This window comes from Bufo gargarizans, chromosome 1 (assembly GCF_014858855.1).
Source record: "Bufo gargarizans isolate SCDJY-AF-19 chromosome 1, ASM1485885v1, whole genome shotgun sequence".
NCBI classification, from domain to species: Eukaryota; Metazoa; Chordata; class Amphibia; order Anura; family Bufonidae; genus Bufo; species Bufo gargarizans.
This window is the reverse complement of record NC_058080.1, coordinates 123,036,701-123,062,828: the sequence shown is the minus strand read 5'-3', so window position 1 is coordinate 123,062,828 and position 26,128 is coordinate 123,036,701. Positions and strand designations below refer to the sequence as shown.

Sequence of the window (26,128 nt, the reverse complement as noted above, 5' to 3'; positions counted from 1 at the left end):
ATCCGATGGTTATAAATGTCCGAAATGATAACTATGTATCGATGGAACTGGCCACTTAGTATCGAGACTAAGATCAAGTGTCTCACAATTAGTCACAGCGACGTCCCGCTGCAAAAGCGTAGGTAGCGGAGTACCGCTACTAAATAACTTGCAGATAGGAGTATTCCTTTACCTTGTAATCGACCAGAAGCTTTTCAGGAGTTTTCATCAGAACCTTAGAATGTCCACACTGCCCAGAGGTGCCTTTGGTATTGCAGCACTATTCAGCCGGGAGATTAAAGACGGCTCTTTCTTTGGTTAGTGGTCGATTCTCAGGTGCGGTCGGTCCTTTGGTACAAAGAGGGGGTGCAGCACCAGACGCGTTTCGGGGTTCAACCCCTTCCTCAGTGGTCTGCTTCACCCCTCTCTAAACCCCTCTTTTATACTCAATGATCCACAGTCTCATTAGTCCCAAATCGGACGTCATATCCTGTTCATCGGTTCATGTGTTCTCCATTATCATTCAATTGCAAACATGGTGTTATAATCAAGAAACTAAAAAGTGCTATTCACACCCCTAGCAATCTTTCTTATTTCTATAATTTCATCTGATCTTATATCGGAAGATGAACCGATGAACAGGATATGACGTCCGATTTGGGACTAATGAGACCGTGGATCATTGAGTATAAAAGAGGGGTTTAGAGAGGGGTGAAGCAGACCACTGAGGAAGGGGTTGAACCCCGAAATGCGTCTGGTGCTGCACCCCCTCTTTGTACCAAAGGACCGACCGCACCTGAGAATCGACCACTAACCAAAGAAAGAGCCGTCTTTGATCTCCCGGCTGAATAGTGCTTCAATACCAAAGGCACCTCCGGGCAGTGTGGACATTCTAAGGTTCTGATGAAAACTCCTGAAAAACTTCTGGTCGATTACAAGGTAAAGGAATACTCCTATCTGCAAGTTATTTAGTAGCGGGACGCCGCTACCTACGCTTTTGCAGCGGGATGCCGCTGTGACTAATTGTGAGACACTTGATCTTAGTCTCAATACTAAGTTGCCAGTTCCATCGATACATAGTTATCATTTCGGACCTTTATAACCATTGGATCCAGCATATGGTGTTATATTGAACATTTGTCCTTTTAATATATTTTATTTTATATTGTATATCAATTTATGGTTTTGCTTTCAATACATTGTATATCATACTGCTATCCATTATTGATTGCTATTTTAGACAATTTATGTATTAGTTATTTGTCTGTTTAGGAATAAATACATATTTACCTACTAAACATGGTCATTCATGCCCTGTTCATTCATTTACAATTCACGTTTTCTTGTATCGAGCGAGTGGTCTCGATATACAGGAGCACCGGTTGGTGAGTGGTGTTCTTAGTGCGACATTTATCTTTTTATCTAATGTCCACTGATGCCATGTAATAACATTACAAAAAACTAAATGGCTGCACACAGTTATATATACAAACAATAGAGCTAAGAAATGGGGGTCATTCTAGATAAAAGTGGTACAATACCGACTATATATGAGTAATGGAAGCTCTTAGCGCACATACGTGTCGGGCCCATCTACCAGGAGTCAAAGTGGCTTCCCCAGATGGGTCCCTATCACTAAATATACTGCCTAACTTCCATTACTCATATATAGTCGGTATTGTACCACTTTTATCTAGAATGACCCCCATTTCTTAGCTCTATTGTTTGTATATATAACGGTGTGCAGCCATTTTGTTTTTTGTAATGATGTTTGCTTCATGGATATGCACCTGTGATTCTGAAGGTTCTAGTCTAAATTTTCTTGCCATGTAATAACAGTCTGGACATGCTGGGAGTTGTAATTCTCTCCTCTTGTACCCCTCTTCTTGTAATGTCCTTTGACAGCCCATAATATCCTCCTAGAAATGCTAGAAGTCACCCCTGTGGCACGTGACCCGTCACTGCTGTGGCCAGTCATTGGCTGTAGCAAACTCATTCCCCACATCAAAATACATGTTGATCCAAGGAGACTCAAGACCTGCAGAACCTGCGGTGAAGCTAAAACACAGCATTGAGGATCAGGTAAGTATGATAACCATAGCAGGTCTGGACATGAGGTGATCCCGCGCCTTATGAGTTGTGGGGAAGTTGCTGGGTATTCCTAGTTTCGCCCCTGCCTGCACCAGTGTGCTATGCCAGGCTTAATTGGAGCAAGGACACACATGAGCAGGGATGTGCTGTACAAAGCTCCTGTCTGTCCTTACTCCACTCTGCTAAAGCCTGGCATAGCACATCGTCGGAGGGTACATTGCAGTGATGTGCTATGCAGAGTCACTTTCACGGATGATGTTGCAGATAGCTGGAACTTATGAAAAAACGTCTGACTGGCTTGATCCCAAACTAAGGAGCATATACCTATATAACCCTAAGAGCTCTCCCTGACTGCTATGCCCATGCAAGGGTCTCAATGGTAGATGATTGCATGCCCCACGTACCTAAGACTGACCACCGGCTCCCTGCACTTAATACGGACGGAGTCAGGGTCACCTAGAATCAAGCCAGCAAGGAAACACAATACATGAAAAGACTTATCTGAGTAAACAGCAGCAGCAGCCTCCAGCAGTGAACAACTCATCCAGGAAGTAGTATAAACCGCAAAGTGAGGCAGTATGGGAGGGAATATAAAGGGAGACGATTAGTCTAAATAGGTGACACCTGGGAGAAGGAAAGGAGATGACAAAGTGAAACCAAAACAAAGAACATCATGCAAGAGGTAGAGAAGGACGTCTGCCAGACCTTCTCACAGAACTGGCGGTGACAGTCACAGGCGGGAGCAGCTATGTGTACTCCTGCCAGTACAGTGCTCACTGCAGCACATATTGTAGAAATCAGAATCCGTATACTGTAGCCATATGATTTTTAGGGCATTTGGAAAAAATGTGAAACATTTATGTACACTTTAAAGGAAATATGTCACCATGATGTGCATACACAGGAGTGCTCTCCATTATGACATGGCACATCAGTCAGGGTGTTTTTTATCTGGGCTCCTTATGTGCAGTACTAGTCAAGTATTACTACAAATAATAGTTCAGAATGATCCAGCATAGCCAGACGGTGCCGTGTGACCTCTGGATACCTACAGACTATAATGAGATCCGGCAGGGATTTGGCCTAACAAATATCGCTGTGGGCAAGTTTTTATCCAGTGAGCTGCTGGATCCCTGCCAGTTCCCATTATATTCAATGGGCTCTGGCGTTGAAAGGCAGTATCCGGCTAAGCTGGATACAGAGAACTTGCTCTGCTGCCTGTGTGAAACTAGCCCAATACAGTAGTAAGGGTGAAAACATAGACACAATTTTCTACAATCCCCCATTTTGTCTTTCTGTATATCAGACAGGTTGAACTTGGTGGACATGATCTTTGTTCTCTGAGCCTAGTTACTATGAAACAGGATATTATTTCAGCTCAGCATTAACTCCTTTATTTTTAGTGACTTGAAAAAATTAAAGGAGTGGATCCCTGCTGTTCTGATATTGATGACTTATCCTAAGAAAAGGTCATCAATACCACAGCTCCAAAAAATGGAAGGAGCAGTGCAGCGCATATCAACATTCCATTCACTTCTGTGGGATTGCAGAGTACAGTGCTAGTCTATCTCCAGGTTATCTCGAGCAGTCTCATGGAAGTGAATGTGGTGGAGGTCACACATGCGCACCACCACTCAATTCATACAAGAGACTCAGAGATCCATGTTCTCCTGTTCCATGGGGGTCATAGTGCTCAGATCCTTACGATGATACATCTATTAACTATCCTGTAGATAAGTGATATATGTTATACATACTGTGCATAGTTTGTATGTCACATAATTGTTCTGGTGATATTCTACAAAACAGGTTAGCACAATTCCATCGCATCGAAACTGGACAATCAGGAACAAGATTAGGGCAGGCATGGGATTCAGCCAGTTCCCTCCAGTTCTCCAGATACCAGCTGAGCCTGGATCCGGTGCTCTGGTGGTGGCAGGGCAGCTGGAGATGCTCACTTCCATTGCTTGGCGTGCTGCTGATAGTTTAGCTCCTTAGTTTGGTGGTATGTGTGTGTAGTGTATATATGGTGTATTTATGTGTGTGTTGAATATATTGTCATGCTCGTGTGTGGGAGGAAAACACCTCACCAAGCATAGGAGGGAAAGGGGATACTGTAATAAGGCCTGGAAACTAGGGAAGGAAGATGGACACCTCCTAGAGAAAACCCTAACTCCAGTCCTGACAGACTACCAGTATGAACAGGCCCCAAAGGTAGGAAGATACCCTATAGGACCCTGGAACTAATGTCAGGACTGAGTCAACCTGTTCCTCCAAAGGAAAGGATGAACAGGAGTCTCCCTCAGGCCTAATGACAAACAACAGGGAAGGGCAACACAAACATATATCAAAACAAAATACAAAAGGGAACGGAAACACTTATCTTCAATGAAGCTTTGGTAGCACCAGGAACTCAGCCAAGAACCGAACACAAGCTAACCACAAGTCCAACAGAAGCTATAAACCGCATAGCGTAGTGGGAGAAACAACAATAGAGGTTAAATGACCACAATAGCAACACCTGGCGATAGAAGGTGTGGCAAGCACCAGAAACAACACAGATGTTAATTGATCCAAAAGGAAAACATGTCATATCAAACCACATGTTGCCAGTCTCACAGATCTTCTGCCACCTGTTGCGGGAACGTCTGTATGTCTCGGTACATCCGTGACACATACTATATATGGTGTATGCATATGTAAACATGTGTCGTGACGCTGCGTGTCCGCCTTTGAGTAGGGAACTTGTTGTTAAATATTTGAATCCCACCCCTGGATAAGGCTTTACTGTTCTGATGAATGCAGGTAATCTTAGCATGGAAAGGGACAGAATTGGGCACACGCAGCATGAATCCACAGATGTGTCCTGTGAGTGGTCAACATGTGTACTTGCTGGTTTCAGGGTAATGATGAAGAACATTGGAATATTGTGTAATAGCATCTTAGCCAATGATTGAGAAACAACATTTTTTAGAAATTAATAGTAAGATCCCAACCTTGGCAGTAACTGGCCAAGACCAAGTGGACACTTTTCTATATGTTAAGTCACATAGGGATTATTCTTGTGTTGACATAAGCATTCATTTGCTAATTTGCTGGACACTGAACAGCTAATACCCTAATGGCCTCTCCGCCCAACAGTCTTGACTAAGTCCCCAATCCTTTACAATTATTTACAATACTTTTTTTTAACTTCCCTATGCTTCATAAATGCCAATGTTTTGATCGCCTTAAGGAAAAGAATGAGTTAAATGGACCGCTAAAAAAACGCCTCTTTTCAGAGTCCTCTAAGCACCTGCAGGATATTTGCACATACATAAATAAATAAATTAACAATGAATAAATAATTTTAATCCCGCCACCTTCAAGATTTGATCCTTTGGCACTGGCTGTGTGTTTGTCAATTCCTAAGTCTTTTTGATACAGTCCTCAGATACTTGGTGTCTGTCAGGCAAATTTTGGGTATTGTTTTCGCTTGATTAGTCCTGTATGACCCAGGGTCGCCCTCAAAATCCACATCACTCATTAGAACTTGGAAAGGCCTTCGTGCTTTTTAAAGGGATGCAAAGTGCAAGCCATTCCTCCGGACAAAAGCCTTGGAGGTCTGCAGCATTTGGCCTTGTCAAGGCGTCTGTATTGCTCATTGAAGCGGAGATAAAGCTCATTAGAGAACACCCCTATTTCTACTGCACGCCCTGTACTTTTGCTATTGACTGTCAAGAAGAATGACTCCACTGTATATGTTTTTAGCCAAGCTAATTTAATATGAAACTGAAAGCAACATTTAATCTACTGTATCTCTAGACAAAATATCTATCTATCTATCTATCTATCTATCTATCATTTCTATGATATATATTTCTTACTGTATCATGACAAAATATAGTTAGAGGTTTGTGTTACACCCTGATATAGTTGTGGATGCAGCATTAGGTCTTAAAGGCTATAGACACCTTTGGGGGAAATGTTTTTAATTTGGTCTTTGTTAAACCTTTTCACCATTTTTTCTTCTACAGCTTCCCAGCTTCCCCAGTGCAGTGTCAGATGAGCAGGGCTCTCTGCCTCAAACTGAATCCATCAGGGAGCTCTTCTGATGGCTTGATCTGTAGCCTTTATCTATTCTTTCTTAGCGCATTAATCAGTTTGAGAAGAATTTAGCTTTAATAAGGAGTTCGGAGTTCAGAGATATAGATCCAGCCATCACAACAACCCCTTGCTATTCTGCAAATGCTCTGAAACTGAAAGCTGTAGAAAGTAACTGTTGATTATTATTATTATTTTTAAGACCAATTAAGAAATGATTTCTAGTACAAAATAAGTAGAATGCAGTAATAAAAAAATGTCTGTAAGGTGTCCATAGCCTTTAAAGGGAACCTGTCACCGGGATTTTGGGTATAGAGCTGAGGACATGGGTTGCTTGATGGCCGCTAGCACATCCGCAATACCCAGTCCCCATAGCTCTGTGTGCTTTTATTGTGTAAAAAAAACACAATTTGATACATATGCAAATTACCCTGAGATGAGTCCTGTACGTGAGATGAGTCAGGGACAGGACTCATCTCAGGGTAATTTGCATATGTATCAAATCGTTTTTTTTACACAATAAAAGCACACAGAGCTATGGGGACTGGGTACTGCGAATGTGCTAGCGGCCATCTAGCAACCCATGTCCTCAGCTCTATACCCAAAATCCCGGTGACAGGTTCCCTTTAGGTCCTTTCTCCTTTTTGCTCATTATTTGGTGCTGTTCATTTTGTTTATATTGTCTTTTATTGTTTCCACTGAATGAAAACTGCTGCAGAACATTGCTATTATATAACAGAAAAGCTTAATAACAATGATGATGAGGATGATAATATTAATAATATTGTAGCACTAAATTATTCCTAAAAAAAATAATTATAGAATCAAAGTCTGACGTTTCTTATTTACAATGGAAATAATACAGAAACAGAAAGGTTCCAGTTTGCAGTCAGTTACATCCTCAGCTTTCTGGTGACAACTTTTAAAACGAATTAGAGAAATACAATGAATTTGTTTTAAAAGTTGTCACCAGAAAGCTGAGGATGTAACTGACTGCAAACTGGAACCTTTCTGTTTCTGTATTATTTCCATTGTCCCTTCTATATATCTATTATGTTTATTAACAATAGGTCATGAAGTTCTGGTATGCTATGTTGGCAGCTGCTGAGTGACCTATGTTATTATATTTTTAGTAGATACGTTGTAATTCATGTTGCTGTATTGTTACTGGTAATTTATATAATGGGCATGATTTGCAAATATGCTTTTCCCTTTACAGACAAGGAGTGCCAAGTCTTTTTGACCAGCGATCAATTGGAAGTTTAGCATTTGAAGAGGATAGAGAATATGGACCAGGGAGAACACCAGAACAGGTAAATGATATTCATGGTTTTTTTTTTTGTTGCAAGGAGAATGGTATTGGGGAATATATGTCATAACACAATATATTGTGACCATTGTATGAAATTACATATTACATGTTGATTCTAGTGATGAGCGGGAGGTGCCATATTCGATTTCGCGATATTTCGCGAATATTCGATTGAATATTCGATTGAATATTCATCTTATATTCGTCGAAATCGAATATTCGTCATTTTTCTATTTATTGTGAATAATATGCGATTTAATTATTTGCATATTGCGATTTTTCTTTTGACAGTATAAGGCAACGTTCCAATGACATTGACTATGGCTAGGTTAATATGTGTATTTTACGAATATTCTAAAAGACGAAGTTAGAGCAATATTACGAATATTCGTAAAATACACATATAGACTGTAATTTAGCTAATATAGTGCTATAATCTTTTTTCTTTGTCTAACTTTTTTTGCCTCTTCTGAACTTCAGTTTTGGAAAATATATACACTATTAAAAAAATTACTATAGCACTATATTAGCTAAATTGCAGTTTATATGTGTATTTTACGAATTTTCGTAATATTGCTCTAACTTCGTCTTTTAGAATATTACGAATATTCTAAAAGACGAAGTTAAAGCATTATTCCGAATAATCGTAAAATACACATATAGACTGTAATTTATGTGTACTGTTATTCCACTTTGGCATACTGTTCCCCGTCAAGCATCCCCGTAACCATGGAAACGCCTGTGCGTTAGAATATACCATCGGATCTGAGCTTTCACGATCTCAGGGAAAACTCAGATCCGATGGTATTTTCTAACCCACAGGCTATGGTGACGGGGACGCTTGTCGGGGAGGAGTATGCGAACAACTGTACAGATAGGAAAAAAATAATGCCAAAATTGTAAATAACGAATATATTCACTATAGTGCTATGTATTCGTTTTTTAGAATATTGGTCATTTTATTTTCCATATGAAAACATGATTCCCCCCTGCTTAAGTTGCTTGTGGGCCAATGGCTTATTGACCCACAAGCAAGAAGCAGGGAGAAATCATATTTTCAGATGGAAAAAAAATGAATATTTGATTTCGCGAATATATAGAACTATATTCGAAATATTTGCGAAATCCCGAAGTTACGATATTCGAGGAAAAAATTCGCAATTCTAATATTCGCGCTCAACACTAGTTGATTCAAAGTCCTTTGGTTATTCTATAATGGCAGTCAATACAAGAAGCAAAACATACAGTTCAGTTCTACTGGTCAGAAGTAGCCAAACATTACTCTTTCTTTCTTTCTTTGAACACAGAAGTGACTACATTGCATGTATACATAGGCTGGAAGGCAGCTACATACTTAAGTGACTGTTAATGCCTGAGCATGTGTAATGTAATGACTTTGTGTTCCAGATCACACCACCCAAATGCTACATATTCAGTTATTCTGTGTCTATTTCATTGTTGTTTAAGCCTAACGTTATCTTTCTGCTTGAATGTCTTCCTTTATCACTATGGTATTTCTAAGACCAACATTCTGAGCTGATTTGATTCATTATATGTCTATATAGTGACCAGAACTCTTTTTTTTATGATAAAGAATACTTAATACTCATTAGGTTAAATAATAGCATTCTGGTTTCCTACAGACAGCTCTAGAGGAAACTTTGGAACTTACATTTGTATTATTGAGTGCTATGTATAAACAGTATGCAGTATACTCTTGTACACCACCTAGTGGTGGCTGCAAGCAACCAAAATTGTGTCAATTAACACCATATCTATGCAGAAAATGATAAATGTGGACCTTATTCAGCATAGAATTTACCTATTTATGTTAAAAATAACAAAGTGATATTTAAAGATGGACATCAGTTTATTGATAAAACTGTATAAAAGCAATGCCATAGTAAGAGTAGGAGGCAGGTGATCAGCCAATAACACTGTCTCTATTCAATAACATCATTTTGTTTTTGAAGCTGTTCAAGGTTATTAAAAGCCTCATTCATAAGAATTATGCAGCAGTAGAGAAAGAATTTGAAGATCTGGACGAAATGAATTCAAGACGCTTAACCCAAGAGACTATGTACTTCCTTTTAAAGCGGTAGGTTCATTTAAATAGTTTGCTTTACTTCAACAGAGAGATACATAGTTTTTATACATTGTCAATGACTGAAATGTTGGAGGATGTTTTTTTGTAAACCAGAACTTACATAATTCAGGTAGGAGATAAAGATATTTTTCTATTTATTAACAGTAATCTCCATTACTTATATAGCGCCAGCAAACTGATGCACACAGATTCTCATAGCTCATAACCTAATTTACATAGTTCTACAGGTTGAAAAAAGACACAGGTCTATCAAGTTCGTACTTTTTCAGACCAATTATACATTAATTGTTAGGCTGAAGGGGTTGTCTCACTTCAGCAAATGGCATTTATCATGTAGAGAAAGTAAGACACTTACTAATGTATTGTGATTGTCCATTTTGCCTCCTTTGCTGGCTTGATTCATTTTTCCACTGCATCATACACTGTGTGTTGCCAACACTGTACGACCAGCGCTGTAAAGAATCCTTTCCTGTATTGATGTTTAAATTGCTATTTCTCGCGCACAAAGATTGTCAACTGGTCCTTTGTAAAAGTCCTTGGAATAAATAAATTCTATCCCAGATCACCTCTAAGGTGTCTTTTTCCTGAGCCTCTCATTATAAGAGAGACCTTCCATCCCTTTTAATAATGTGGTTGCCCGTCGCTGAACCTTTCTAGTGTATGTACATTGGAATAGCACACCAATTTGAGGCTGCGGTGCGTCTAGAAGAGTCTTAAACCCAATCAATACTCAAGCTTTCTAGCTCACTTATATCTTTTATTTCCCAAATTCATGATTTCGCCTTATGAGGGATATATAAAGGGCAATATTGCATTGGGATCCAGGTTTTTGTCTCTCTTTTTATACAATAAAATTCTATTTACTTTTGCAGCTGCTGGCTGACACTGAGTACTGCTGCTTAGCTTAGCCTAGTTTCACACTAGCGCTAAAATCTTCCGGCAGGCTGTTGCCGCAGAGGAGCAGCCTGCAGGACTTATCCCGCATAGCCAGATGCTACCTCTCCCATTGACTATAATAGGCGCTGGTGGGGATCCGGCCTGTTTCCGGCATTAGTGCTGGGATTTGGCCAGACAAAAAGCTGCAAGAAGACCTGTTCTGTCTATGTTGCTGCCAAGTAGGCCAAGACAGAACCCTTGTCCAGGGAGACTCCATCCCTGTGATATATCAAGCTGCCAGAAAAGCAACTGTGCTAAGAGGCAATCTCTGAGAGAGAATATTATAAAAGGTTGAGGACCATTACACGGTGTCAACAAATCCCCAAAAAGTTGGGACAAGTAGCAATAAGAGGCTGGAAAAAGTAAATTTGAGCATAACGAAGAGCTGGAAGACCAATTAACACTAATTAGGTCAATTGGCAACATGATTGGGTATAAAAAGATCTTCTCAGAGTGGCAGTGTCTCTCAGAAGCCAAGATGGGTAGAGGATCACCAATTCCCACAATGTTGCGCAGAAAGATAGTGGAGCAATATCAGAAAGGTGTTACCCAGCGAAAAATTGCAAAGACTTTGCATCTATCATCATCAACTGTGCATAACATCATCCGAAGATTCAGAGAATCTGGAACAATCTCTGTGCGTAAGGGTCAAGGCTGTAAAACCATACTGGATGCCCGTGATCTCCGGGCCCTTAAACGGCGCTGCACCACAAGCAGGAATGCTACTGTAAAGGAAATCACAGAATGGGCTCAGGAATACTTCCAGAAACCATTGTCAGTGAACACAATCCACCGTGCCATCCGCCGTTGCCAGCTGAAACTTTACAGTGCAAAGAAGAAGCCATTTCTAAGCAAGATCCACAAGCTCAGGCATTTTCACTGGGCCAGGGATCATTTAAAATGGAGTGTGGCAAAATGGAAGACTGTTCTGTGGTCAGACGAGTCACGATTCAAAGTTCTTTTTGGAAATCTGGGACACCATGTCACCCGGACCAAAGAGGACAAGGACAACCCAAGTTGTTATCAACGCTCAGTTCAGAAGCCTGCATCTCTGATGGTATGGGGTTGCATGAGTGCGTGTGGCATGGGCAGCTTGCATGTCTGGAAAGGCACCATCAATGCAGAAAAATATATTCAGGTTCTAGAACAACATATGCTCCCATCCAGATGTCATCTCTTTCAGGGAAGACCCTGCATTTTTCAACAAGATAATGCCAGACCACATTCTGCATCAATCACAACATCATGGCTGCGTAGGAGAAGGATCCGGGTACTGAAATGGCCAGTCTGCAGTCCAGATCTTTCACCTATAGAGAACATTTGGCGCATCATAAAGAGGAAGGTGCAACAAAGAAGGCCCAAGACGATTGAACAGTTAGAGGCCTGTATTAGACAAGAATGGGAGAGCATTCCTATTTCTAAACTTGAGAAACTGGTCTCCTCGGTCCCCAGACGTCTGTTGAGTGTTGTAAGAAGAAGGGGAGATGCCACACAGTGGTGAAAATGGCCTTGTCTCAACTTTTTGAGGATTTGTTGACACCATGAAATTCTGATTCAACATATTTTTCCCTTAAAATGGTACATTTTCTCAGTTTAAACTTTTGTTCCGTGATTTATGTTCTATTCTGAATAAAATATTAGAAGTTCGCACCTCCACATCATTGCATTCAGTTTTTATTCACGATTTGTATAGTGTCCCAACTTTTTTGGAATCCGGTTTGTATTATAGCTAAGTGATAAAGTACATGGAAGATATACTATATGGGACTGTAGTATTCAGGTTAAATTGTTGTGTTGGCACTTTGCGATAAATAAGTGGGTTTTGGGTTGCAGTTTGGGCACTCGGTTTCTAAACGTTTACCATCACTGGCCTAGAGGAATGCTGTAGAATGCTTATAGAGCAATGGTACAAAGTATTGTAAAGTATATAAAAAAGTATATAAAAAATTGTGCAGGTGATCCTACAGGTACGTTTAAGAAGGATATTCATTTATTCCTACAAGAGCTTAATAATGGAAGAGAGAATTGCAAAGGCCCTTACGTGTTCCTATCCCATAGCCTTTGTCCTGTATCTGTTGCCTGAGATACATATAAATTACACATGTCCATCGGGACAGTTGTGATATGTGGATGACATTTTTCTCCTATGGAAATACAATGAAACTTTTTTATTGCGGTTTGTTTCCTACTTGTTCATACTTGTCCCAAGACGATTAAGTTCTCATTCAACTATCAATTTTTTATCTCGAACTGACACTGAGGATGGGGCGATTAGAAACTACTCAATGTATTAAGCCAATTGATCGAAATAGTCTGTTAATATCCACAAGTCATCACGCCCCCATGCCTTCCACAGTATACCTAAATTCATGCATGCTTTGTGGGTTTCAAGCTTAGGTAAGAAATATGATAGAAATAGAGAAAGAATTACTAATAAACAGATATTCTAGGACCGAGATGGTCAAAATTAGCAGAGACGTTGGAGCAAAGAGTAGAAATGAACTTTGGAATATCCAGAGGAATAAGAAGAAAGAAAGTTTCCTTTATGTATCTACGTACAACCGACATGCGTCTATGATAAAAAACAACAAAAAACAAACATTTTTTAAATATTGGTACCATTTGAGACATAATCAGAAGTATGGACATTTGTTCAGGGATGTCACCTTGTTTGCATATCGAAAGGGTAACCTCAGAATAATATGCTGATTAGAAGTGATATTAGACAGAGAGTAACTGTAAAAAAGAAAAACGTTTACCTGTCTGAATTGCCAGAACCGTCATGCAATAATGAAAGGCGAACGCATTTTTCCCCACAATAGGATGTGGGATATCTATTGTTTTGCCACCTGCATTACGAGCTATGTAATTTATTGCTTGAAATGCCTGTGTAGGAAATTGTATGTTGAACAGTGAGGTAGATAAGGGTTAATGAGCAAAGAGCAAACATCAGGAAATATGGAGAAATCAAGAAATCGGAATGAATGAAATTGAAGAGAAGGAAGGTAAACAGGAGAAATCAAGTAAAGAGATGAGGTGAAACTACCATGGCATGTCATTTTTTGACATGGCACATTTTACGTATGCGATCTGAAATTTCCGGTGTTGGAGTATGTTGAGGCTAAGGACAATGAGGAGTTAAACAGAAGAGTATTGTTGCAAAGGGAGGTGCACAGAATGGTGGATAGTCAATCTGAAAACCATGGAGCCAACAGTACTGAATGAGGCCTGCAAGTTTAGTGTTTTCTTGTGATCACATTTCTGGGTGGGTTTGATTAGTCACTGATATCTAATCTACTGTATGTTTAATTGTATTTGTACCATTTATAGATTGATGAAAAAACTTTATTATAATGCTATTTAAACCTGGCTACCTCCTCCTCCTCCTACACGCGTGACTAAGGGGGAAGTGTTTCCTGAAATGTTGTGTGGCTTGGGAGGAGGACAGGATGAAGGTGGAGTCAATGTCCTACATGTTTTACTACAGAATTTTGTATAAGAAATCGATCTTCAATAAATTAAAGTTTGAAGTTGTATTGCAGCCGACTTGAGCTGCTGACAGTAGGTCTGTTCCGTTGGATTGATTGCTGTTATGTGGAGTGAGGTGAACCTCCTGAACAGACAGTGACGGACGTGGGTCTGCATGTTATCTAGGGCTGTAAAGCTTTGCGTTACCTGTTAATACAAGAAAAAACTGTTATATTTAAAGAATAAGGATTATATACTTTGTATTTGACTTTTTCATACATTTTATTTTGTATTATTTCTTCAAGGTTGGATATCCAGCCGGGAGTCACACGAGGAGAGATCCGCAGACTTTGGAGCACCTTTATTACTAACCAGGACAAAACTCTTGACTATCTGGAGTTTGTGAGGCATTTTGGATATTCCCCCAAATCAGCATGCTATCCAAATGCGAAGATTAGCCCCCCAAAGAAAGGAGATGGAGATTTTAAGATCCGGTCTAAAAAGCTGAACTGTGACTCTGACATACTTATAGATAATGTCCGTGCAAAGGTAAAAAAAAAATTCTATCATTAGCAACAAAAGTTTAGGACAATTCTAAAACTAGAGTAGAGTATGTGGAAAACTGTGGGCAGCTGTATGGTCTAGTATCTGAGGGACCCCAACTCCATAGTGAGAGGATCATGGGAAGTTATAAGCAGTTAGTGATCACTGTGGATGGGGAGAATTTATCAAACTGTCTAAAAGAAAAAAACTGCCTTTGTTGCTCATGGCAATCACAGCGCAAATTTTATTTTATGTAATGTTCTTGAAAAATGAAAACTGTGTTGTGATTAGTTGGAATGGGCAACATAGAAAATGAAATATTTTAACCAAAATAATAATACTTTAGTTTATGATAAGGGACATGCTTGTTTGTCTTTCTATCTTAGGTGGAGTATTTGTGGGACGACCTCCGCAGAGAATTTGAAGACCTTGATCCCTATGGCACAGGCTTTGTCAGCAAAGAGGAATTTAAGGATCTGTTATCTGAACTTTGCATACATTTGAATGACTATGAACGAGAAATGTTATCAAAGAAGTTTGAATCTAATGGTGATGGCCGGTGAGATTTCACAGATTTTCTTCTATAAAAATAATAAACACCTACAGTCAGGTCCATAAGTATTCAGAAAAAAACACACAATGAAAGTCAGTCCTGTGTCCCAATAAAGGCAAATACTTGCGCTGCTGCAGGCTCCGGGATAGTGTGGTAGGTGTTCACACTCAGTACAAGTAATAAAAAGTTTGGAACCGCGCTGCTTTAGACTAGATTCCCCGGTCACTGATGGATGGCATTGGGCTCCAAAACCTTTTCCTTATCACCCCAGCAAGGTCCGGTCTTCCACAGACAGTAGCCTAAGAGTTGTTCAACAAAAAGCATGTAACAGTATCGTTTAAGATCGTCTCGTTCCTGCCCTGTCCATAAGTATTGGGACATCGACACAATTGTAAAATGTGTGGCTCTATACACCACCACAATGGATTTGAAATGAAACGAAACAAAATGTGCTTTAACTGCAGACTGACAGCTTTAATTTAAGGGTATTTACATCCAAATCAGGTGAACGGTGTAGGAATTACAACAGTTTGCATATGTGCCTCCCACTTGTTAAGGGATCAAAGTAATGGGACAATTGGCTTCTCAGCTGTTCCATGGCCAGGTGTGTGTTATTCCCTCATTATCCCAATTACAATGAGCAGGTAAAAGGTCCAGATTTAATTTCAAGTGTGCTATTTGCATTTGGAATCTGTTGCTGTCAACTCTCAAGATGAGATCCAAAGAGCTGTCACTATCAGTGAAGCAAGCCATCATTAGGCTGAAAAAAACAAAACAAACCCATCAGAGAGATAGCAAAAACATTAGGCGTGGCCAAAGCAACTGTTTGGAATATTCTTAAAAAGAAGGAACGCATCAGTGAGCTCAGCAACACCAAAAGACCCTGGAAGACCACAGAAAACAACTTTGGTGGATGACCGAAGAATTCTTTCCCTGGTGAAGAAAACACCCTTCGCAACAGTTGGCCAGATCAAGAACACTCTCCAGGAGGTAGGTGTATGTGTGTCAAAGTCAATAATCAAGAGAAGACTTCACCAGAGTGAATACAGAGGGTTCACCACAAGATGTAAACCATTGGTGAGCCTCAAAAACAGGAAGGCCAGATCATAGTTTGCCAAACGACATCTAAAAAAAACTTCACAGTTCTGGAACAACATCCTATGGACAGATGAGACCAAGATCAACTTGTACCAGAGTGATGGGAAGAGAAGAGTATGGAGAAGGAAAGGAACTGCTCATGATCCTAAGCATACCACCTCATCAGTGAAGCATGGTGGTGGTAGTGTCATGGCGTGGGCATGTATGGCTGCCAATTGAACTAGTTATTTTGTATTTTTGGATGACGTGACTGTTGAAAAAAGCAGCAGGATGAATTCTGAAGTGTTTCGGGCATTATCTGCTCATATTCAGCCAAATGCTTCAGAACTCATTGGACGGCCCTTCGCAGATGGACAATGACCCAAAGCATACTGCAAAAGCAACCAAAGAGTTTTCTAAGGGAAATAGGTGGAATGTTATGCAATGGCCAAGTCAATCACCTGACCTGAATCTGATTGAGCATGCATTTCACTTGCTGAAGACAAAATTGAAGGGAAAATGCCCCAAGAACAAGCAGGAACTGAAGATAGTTGCAGGCCTGGCAGAGCATCACCAGGAATGAAACCCAGCGTCTGGTGATGTCTATGCGTTCCAGACTTCAGGCTGTAATTGACTGCAAAGGATTTGCAACCAAGTATTAAAAAGTGAAAGTTTGATTTATGATTAATATTATGTCCCATTACTTTTGGTCCCTTAACAAGTGGGAGGCACATATGCAAACTTTTGTAATTCCTACACCGTTCACATGATTTGTATGTAAATACCCTCAAATTAAAGCTGACAGTCGGCAGTTAAGGCTAGGTCTACACGACGACATTTGTCGCGCGACATTTTGTTGCACCAATGTCGTGCGACAATTTTTATAATGGCAGTCTATGGTGTCGCACTGCAACGTGCGACATGCTGCGACTGCGACGCGACAGTCGCAACATGTCGCATGTTGCAGTGCGACACCATAGACTGCCATTATAAAAATTGTTGCGCGACATTAGTGCAACAAAATGTCGCGCGACAACTGTTGCGCCCTATCTGTCGCGCGACTTTTTGTCGCGCAACAAATGTCGTCGTGTAGACCTAGCCTAAAGCACATCTTGTTTGTTTCATTTCAAATCCATTGTTGTGGTGTATAGAGCCAAACATGTTTGAATTGTGTCAATGTCCCAATATTTATGGATCTGACTGTATATATTAGATATTACCCTAATAAACCAAGAACATACCATTGAAACAAAACACTTAAAAATCCTCTGTTAATCACAAATACCATCAAGATATAGTTTAAAATATTGTTTACTGATAATAAAAAATTATGAAATTACACAATGATCCAAATTTTATAAAGAATTTATGGAACAAAATACATATATAGAGGATCACTGCAGGTATAATAATTAAGATCCATTACCATGACTGTACCCTATTCTGGATATTAGCAATAAATGAAATTTGTGCAAAAGAATTGTATACTAACTAATAAAACTTAAATAAGTATATCAATTAAATAAAGTGCAAGTGCAATAAGAAGAACAAGCAATAGTAGTAAACAACAGCTGCATATTAGATAAATTCAGGCTAAAAGCACCAGCAATAATACATCAGTACTAAATAAAGAGCTGCTTTGCCACTGCTTGGCCCTGCTAATCAAAGCATCCAGGCAGGGGCTGGCCATGGAAAGTGGTGGAGCTTGGGAGCAACAAGAGCAATGGTGACATCCTCGTTGCACCAAAGGCCTAATATACATATTAAGAAAAGGTATCATAACTGTGGAACGGAGCTTCAGATCAACAAAGAAAAACTGCATTTTAATCAGGTTACCACAACTATGTGTCTATGCAAACAGTTTGAAAGGGAGTTCGCTGGTGGCGGATTCCCTTTAAAGAGGCTCTGTCACCAGGAACAATCCTATTAAACCAGGCATACTGGCTGGTAGGGCTCATCATGCTGATTGATTAAAACTGTACCTTTCTTTTATCTTTATGCTAAACAGTTGCAGAGAAATATGCATTTGTATCCATATGCAAATGAGCAATTCGAGCACCAAGAGGCAGGGCTGAATATTCTGAGCACTGCTCTGTAACACCCCCTGTGCTCTGCACACTCTCCTCTCCCCTCCCCTTGATTGACAGGGCTAGACATGCTGAGGGCAGAGCTGTGTATATAATATCAGGGGCGGACTGGGAACTTAAAGTGGCCCTGGAAAAATACTAAAAGTTTCCCCGTTTTGTAGTTGGGTCCAAATTGATGGAAGGCAGGGCCAGTAATACCATATTGTGGCACATTATACCACCCCAACAGAGCCAAATACCACAGTCCATCACTAAATGCATCCCCAAAAACATCCACTGGCCGGCCGTGAGGAAGGCCCAGGTAGCCCCCTGGACATCGACCCACCGGGAAATTCCCTGTAAGACAAAAGAAAGGTATAGTTTTAATCAGCTGTCATGCCCCACTCTGACTATGTGCGGAGGTCGGCCAGAATAGCAGCACGAGTTTAGTGTTTTGTTTTAGAGCCGTGCTGGATCCGACTCTCATCAGGTGCACTGCGTGGGTTCATTAGTTTAAATAGCACTCCATCCCAGTGCTCTGAGTGGATTATAGGAATCACTTTGGCCTTGGAAGCTAGGAAGGAAGGTTATTTGTTCCAGCTCAGAAAGATAAGTGTGGTTTCAAGTTTTGTTGTTTGCTGTCTTGGTTGTTTTGTGTCATCTCTCTCATCCAGGTTCTGTGCGAGCAGGCTGCTCCTTTTTCCCCTCTTCACCATCTCAGGGAATTTAGGGTGTTTCAGCCCTGGCACGGGGACACATCAAACCTATCACCAAGGTCTGCATGTGGGCTGAGCAATGCAGGGAGAGAGGTCAGGGATTAGCTAGGAGGTAACCCTTCCCCTGCCTCTCGCCTAGAGCCTAGTTGGTGGTTTATCTGTGAGTCTGAGTGCACGTCTGCCGTGACATCAGCATGACGAGCCGTACTGGCCAGTATTGGTTTAATAGTGTTGATCTGGGTGACAGAGCTGCTTTAATGTGCAGACCAGGATGTCCATATTACATTTGAACACTGCATTTGGTGTATGCAATTAAAAAGATTTCAGCATGTGCAGAAAGTATCCACATGGCCCAAACGACGCAGCATATGCCAAACGAGTGTCCATTTGTTAATTCAACTTACTGCAGCACAAATCAGCAATGAAAGCTGTCCAAAAAACTTCCCTGTACATAGATCCAGAATATGGTAACGGTGTGGTCAGACCTTACAACATATGATTCATAACTACAAATACATGGAGAAATACATTAGTATTTTAACTGCCATTTTTATTCTATTGGCTTTTGCTCTTGATTTCATCATTAGAGTATCCTACTTTGAATTCCTAAAGCCTTTTGTGCCCCGCCGGCAAGCTTTGAAGACTAAAACCAATATGGAGGCCGTTATGCGGAGTTCTCAGTCACAGGCAGATCCATCTGAAAATCATGCTAATGACCTGGGAACGCTGACTTCAAGAATGCGTAAGAAGGTAAATTCCCTTGAGTTCTTTCTGTTAGAGAGCTATTACAGAAATGAATTACATGTTATATCAGTCCAATGTACTGTTAGAAAGCTTTTAAGTTCAAAGCAGCTGGTTGATACATGACCTTTAATCCACAGGTTTGCACTTTTTATTCTTTGTTATTTTTATTATTCATTATATGGTATAATCTGTCTGTTCTGTTAATGTGAAAAGCACATATCTCCCTTCCAGATCTCCCTCTATGAGATAAAATGAAGGGCCCCTGCAAAGAGTGGCTCCCATACTCGCAGACTTGATGCAGCCAAGTTTGCCAGTCATTTGAATGGGCACATAATGGTATGAGAATACCACAACATGACAATACGCGGGCGGATGGAGTTTTACCCCAGTGATAACAGCTGGTTGCTGGAGGTTAGATAAGTTGGACCTGAAGTGGTCAGTTTCAGATAGAACTCCTTTAAAGGGGGTTGTATGGCTCCTTGAAAAAAAATGCTCTAAAAATGAAAATAACGGTACCTCTTCAATCCCCTAATGATCCAGCAGAGACACTATGGCAGTCCCCTGCCAGCCCATGTTTACACGCTGCCAGCAATGATGTGCCATACCAGAACGTGACTGCTGCAGCAAATAAGTGGCTTCCACTGTCACCGAGTGGTGAGGCAAATAGTAAAATGTGTGACCGCTGAGGCCAATGATTGGCTGCAGAGGTCACATGCTCATAGCTTGTAAATAAAGACCAGCAAAGATTGCTGGAGTCCTTATGCTGGATCCATGGAATTTATTTTTCTAAGGCCTCATGCACACGACCGTTCCGTTTCTTGCAGTCCCGCAAAACACGGAAGCTGTCCATGTGCCTTCCGCAATTTGTGGAACAGAACAGGCGGACCATTGTAGAAATGCCTATTCTTGTCCGCAAAACGGACAAGAATAGGACATGTTATTTTTTTTTGCGGGGCCACGGAACGGAGCAACGGATGCGGAAAGCACATGGAGTGAATGGGTCCGCACCCAAGCCGCAAAAACTGCGGCTCGGATGCGGACCAGAACAACAGTCGTGTGCATGAGGCCTTATATTAGAGCATTTATCAGACTTTTATTTGTCTTACCAATCCTCCAGATTAATCAGACACTAGACATAGTGAAGCGAAATGCATGTAAACAGTATGGCCAGTTATGTAGTAATGCATTGTTCCTGAAAATATATAAGATCATCAGTTATATCATTTCATGTTTGCTGCTTTTACAGTAAAATTATAGAAAATTAATGCCTCTCAAACCTACAAGACTGTTCTTGCTTGTATTTCCATGGCTCTTTGCAGTAGATTAGCTTTATTGTTTTTTATCATTATTATTATGTAGTTTAGTTGTTTATAGATGGTTATGTGTGCTTTTTCTATCCAAAGCCATTTGTTCCTGTTACCTGTTTTCTACCTGGTTGCTGGGTCTGCTTTATTTTAATATGTGGTTGTTGAGCTGAGAAGTCTGAGGCTACTTTCACACTTGCGTTAGGTGCGGATCCGTCTGGTATCTACACAGACGGATCCGCACCTATAATGCAAACGATGGTATCCGTTCAGAACGGATCCGTCTGCATTCTATTTAAGAAAAAAGTCTAAGTCTAATTGTTAGTCAGACGGATCCGTCCAGACTTTACATTGAAAGTCAATGGGGGACAGATCCGTTTGCAATTGCACCATATTGTGTCAATGTCAAACGGATCTGTCCCCGTTGCCTTACATTGTAAGTCAGGACGGATCCGTTTGGCTCCGCACGGCCAGGCGGACACCAAAACGCTGCAAGCAGCGTTTTGGTGACCGCCTCCAGAGTGGAATGGAGGGGGAACGGAGCCAAACTGATGCAATCTGTGCCTTTAAACGGATCTCACAGGCGGACACCGAAACGTGTGAAAGTAGCCTGGAGTGGTTGGAAATGATAGTCTGTTGTATAACATGACTATTCTTGGAGATTTGTGCAATAAGATCTCTGTAAACTATAAGGAAATTGCAGTTTGTGCAAGTGTATTTGTAACTGAATAATCCTGAGGGCCACATGATGGTATAGGGCTACATGCACACGACCGTATTTTGTTTCAGTGTCTGATACGTTTTTTTTGCGGATAGGATGCGGACCCATTCATTTCAATGGGTCCGCATAAAACACGGACAGCACACCGTGTGCTGTCCGCATCAGTATGTATCACGATCGGCGTGACTATTACATATGTGACACAGAGGGAGGGAAAGAGGAAGGCCCTGCCCAAGTGAGAGGGAAGGTGGTGACCCCTGACTCACCTTGCGGCTGGCACCTGGCTGCCCTGACGTCTCTAGACGGGTTCCTCACCCGTACGCCGATCACGTGCCTAAAACCCTGGCTTTCCCTAAGATGAGCCCTAGATAGTGAACAGGGCGGTGGGAACACTAGTCCGCACCACTAGCTCTAAAGGAAAACACCAAGGGGAGGACAGACAATACAGACTCAACATATAATCCCAGGTGGGCGACAACAGGAGACAACAAAAAGCCCAACAGGGATCCGGAGGGTAGCACTCTGGAACAACAACCAGGATTCACAGCTCCAGTGGGTCAGTATAGAAGTCCAGGCAGGAAGCTCTATAACTGGCAACTAGAGAAGTGTGAGAGGAGAATATAAGGAGGTTGGGAGTGGCAGACAAGAAACAGCTGAGGAGGAGAAGCTACGGATCCCTGAGTGAGACAAAAAGGATTGCAAGGCAAACACAGAAAACAATCACTAAGAAACAACGTGATCTTTAGACATAGAGCGCGCAGCCACCCGCTGCGACTTCCTGACCCCGGGTATAACGGAGTCAGACGTGGCTCTTGACACCCTCGTGACAGTATGTCCGTTCCGTTGCTCCGCTAAAAAAATAGTGCATGTCCTATTTTTTTCTAGTTTGCGGACAAGGATAGGCATTATTACAAATGGATCCGCAAAAAAAACGGATCCGCAAAAAAAAACGGATGCCATACATAACATCATCCTTTTTTTTGCGGACCGCAAAACACATACGGTCGTGTGCATGTAGCCTAATCCTGTACAATGGCAGCTAGGTGTAGGCAGCTGAAGGTTACCCCATGTACAGTCTATTTCTGCTTTTGTTCACGATGTCCATGTGTCACACAGCTTTTTGTGGCAGTTTTATATGCAGTTTATGAGCCAAAGCCAGATGTGTATTGGAAGGGAATGAAAAATATAATAAAAATGACTTATATTTCTTTCTGCTGGATCCACTTCTGGCTCAAAAAAAGTGCTACGAAAAGTGGTGTGACACCACCCTAACAAAAGCACTGTCAATCCCCAATTAAGATTTTGCTTTATTAATAAGAAATTATTACATAATGGTAATAACACTGCACATACTCTGAGGTGATGTTTTCTTGACGTAAACCACACTAGAAGCAATCGTGTCCAAGAAATCTAAACATGGGCCAACTAGCCTGTAGCTGCTGTTGTCAGAAATGTATTACCCTCTTTGACAGAATATCAGCAAATTTCCCCAAAAATGTATAAGTCTCCTGATCAGGGTCAGTTAAAATTGTCTTCTGATTTCCATCCTGTATTACTTGAAAGGGAACCTGTCACATTTTACAAACAGCCCCATGTGTAGGCAGCATGTTATATTGCTGGAAGAGCTGAGCAGATATACAGTGGGATGCGAAAGTTTGGGCAACCTTGTTAATCGTCATGATTTTCCTGTATAAATCGTTGGTTGTTACTAGTGATGAGCGGGAGGTGCCATATTCGATTTCGCGATATTTCGCGAATATTCGAATAAATATTCGTGTTATATTCGTCGAAATCGAATATTCGTAATTATTCCAATTATCGCGAATAATATACGAATATTTTTTTCGCGTATTGCGATTATTTATCTTGATAGTATAAGGCAACGTTCCTATGCTAATTGACTATGGCTAGGCTAATATGTGTATTTTACGAAATTTCGTGATTTGCTCTAACTTCGTCTCTTAGAATATTACGAATATTCTAAAAGACAAAGTTAGAGCAATATTACGAAATTTCGTAAAATACACATATAGATTGTAATTTAGCTAATATACTGCTATAATCCCTTTTTTTGCCTCTAATTTTTTTTTTGCCTCTTCTGAACTTAAGTTTTGTAAAATATGTACACTATTAAAAAATATTACTATAGCAGTATATTAGCTTAAATACAATCTATGTGTATTTTACGAAATTTCGTCTTTTAGAATATTCGTAATATTCTAAAAGACGAAGTTAGAGCAATATTAAGAACATTTGCAAAAGCCGAAATTGCGATGCGAGTAATATAACACGAAATAATCGCATGAAGATTTCAACTTAGCACTGCTATATTCCATATTCTAGCCTAATATGGAATACAGCAGTGCTAAATTGAAATCTTCATGCGATTATTTCGTGTTATATTACTCGCATCGCAACTTGCGAAATTTCGTAAAATACACATATAGATTAGATTGTAATTTAGCTAATATGGAATATAGCAGTAAGTTGAAAACACCACTGACTGGAGCAGCCAGGAAGCCAGGAATCCAAAGGACAGGTAAGAACAACTTTAGAGAAGTGGGAAAGAAAAAAATATAATAATAAAAAAAAAAAATACGAATATTCGAATTCGCGAATATATAGAACGATATTCTAAATATTCGCGAAATCTCGAAATTGCGATATTCGAGAAAAAAATTCGTAATTCGAATATTCGCGCTCAACACTAGTTGTTACGATAAAAAATGTCAGTTAAATATATCATATAGGAGACACACACAGTGATATTTGAGAAGTGAAATGAAGTTTATTGGATTTACAGAAAGTGTGCTATAATTGTTTCACATGAAACTTACAGTTACTTGGCTTGGCCCTTGGGGATCTCGGACGCCACTTCCACACTTTGGCCGGGGGCTCGGTGGAGCTGATGATGTGTTTTATCCTAATGAGAAAGATTTCATAATAAGGATTTGGAGAAGGGGCAGAGGGATAGCAGAGCAGGGAGAGGCCGGTGCTGCTACTAGGGGGTCATACCATGGGGGAGTAATAAAGCCCACCATAATGCCCCCCCCAGTAGAAATAATTCCCCTTATAATGTAACAGTGCAAAAATACCCCTTTGTAATGCCCCCAGTTGAGCTAATGTTCCAAATAGTGCCCCCATAATGTGCCAGTATAAAATACCCCTATGTAGTGCCTCCAGTAAATGCCCCCATAGTGCTCCTCTCCCCCCTCCCTCCTAGTGCCCCCAATAATGTACCAGTATAAAATTCCCCATATATAGTGCCCCAGTAGATGCCCACAGTGTCCCCCATAATTTGTAAGTATAAAATATCCCTTCTTAGTGCCCCCGTAGATGACCCCATAGTAGTCCTCTCCGCTTCCACAATGGAAGTGCTCATCTCCCTGTGTGACTGTCCTGTAGCCGCTGCCCCCACGAAAATATAGTTAGTTGCGGGCCGGCGGGGGCTCCTAAGGACTTGGGGGCCCGGGGGCAATTGCCCTCTTTGCCTATATGGACGCGCCGGCCCTAAGTGGGTTTGCATAGAAATGAATAGGGTTGCAGTGTGACTCGCATGTGTGCCATGAACACGACCCCACTGCTGGATTTTTTGCAATTCTGCGGCTGTGGGCACGGTTGTGGCAAACATGCAAGTTGCTGTGACCCCATTCATTTCTGTGCTAATCCCGCTACACTGCTATCCTTGGGTGTGACAGCTGTCACACGACCAGTATCACTTTGTAGCCAATTCCTAATAATAGACATAGCTTATCCGATAAAATGCATGTACAATTAACAAAGTACACATAATCTTGATCCAAAATTCTTAATGCGTGACCCTTGCGGTCAGAACTAGAGATGAGAGAATTTCATATTTTGAAATTCGTTCACGGTTCGTTTGGTGGATGGAATGCCTTTAGAGGCATTCCGTTATTCATTCCGTCATAATAGAAGTCTATGGGCTGCAAAACAGATCCGTCCCGTTTCCGTTATGCAGGGGAGTCCTTTCCTGTATAACGGAAACGGGACGGATCCGTTATGCAGGCCATAGACTTCTATTATGAGGGAATGAATAACGGAATGCCGCTAAAGGCATTCCGTTATACATTCCATCATAGAATTGCGTTATGGTCTGTGGTAACGGAATCCATAACGCAATTCTGCTTTTACAAGTAAACAGAGCGTGAACGAATTTCATAACATATATCATACCCAGAGTGTTCTACAGTCTCTTTCCTATATTTGGAAGATATAGATAACTATTTATTTATGGCGGCTTCCACTCTTTAGGGGTCACACCTTGCACGTACTCAGTTGAAATTGACTGCCACGAGCCATATCTTCCGTTACAAGCTGTGGCAGTTACAGGGAAGGTGCTACGGCAGAAAGGGTACACTCCCTGAGCTGCAGCCTGGAGAGACTCTAGCAGAGCAATGAATGGGGAGA

The 26,128-nt window shown here is 40.9% G+C and overlaps 1 protein-coding gene across 3 annotated transcripts in view; it reads left to right on the top strand.

Moving 5' to 3' along the window:
- The window catches only part of LOC122934684 (EF-hand calcium-binding domain-containing protein 6-like), a 159,875-nt gene that overhangs the window by 117,231 nt on the left and 16,516 nt on the right, over positions 1-26,128 (top strand). For all 3 annotated transcript variants that reach the window (XM_044290365.1, XM_044290445.1, XM_044290522.1), the window contains exons 14-18: positions 7,373-7,466; positions 9,439-9,563; positions 14,282-14,525; positions 14,906-15,078; positions 19,519-19,681. In XM_044290365.1, coding sequence (XP_044146300.1) covers positions 7,373-7,466; positions 9,439-9,563; positions 14,282-14,525; positions 14,906-15,078; positions 19,519-19,681 — 799 coding nt within the window. The remainder of the gene's footprint in view (positions 1-7,372; positions 7,467-9,438; positions 9,564-14,281; positions 14,526-14,905; positions 15,079-19,518; positions 19,682-26,128) is intronic.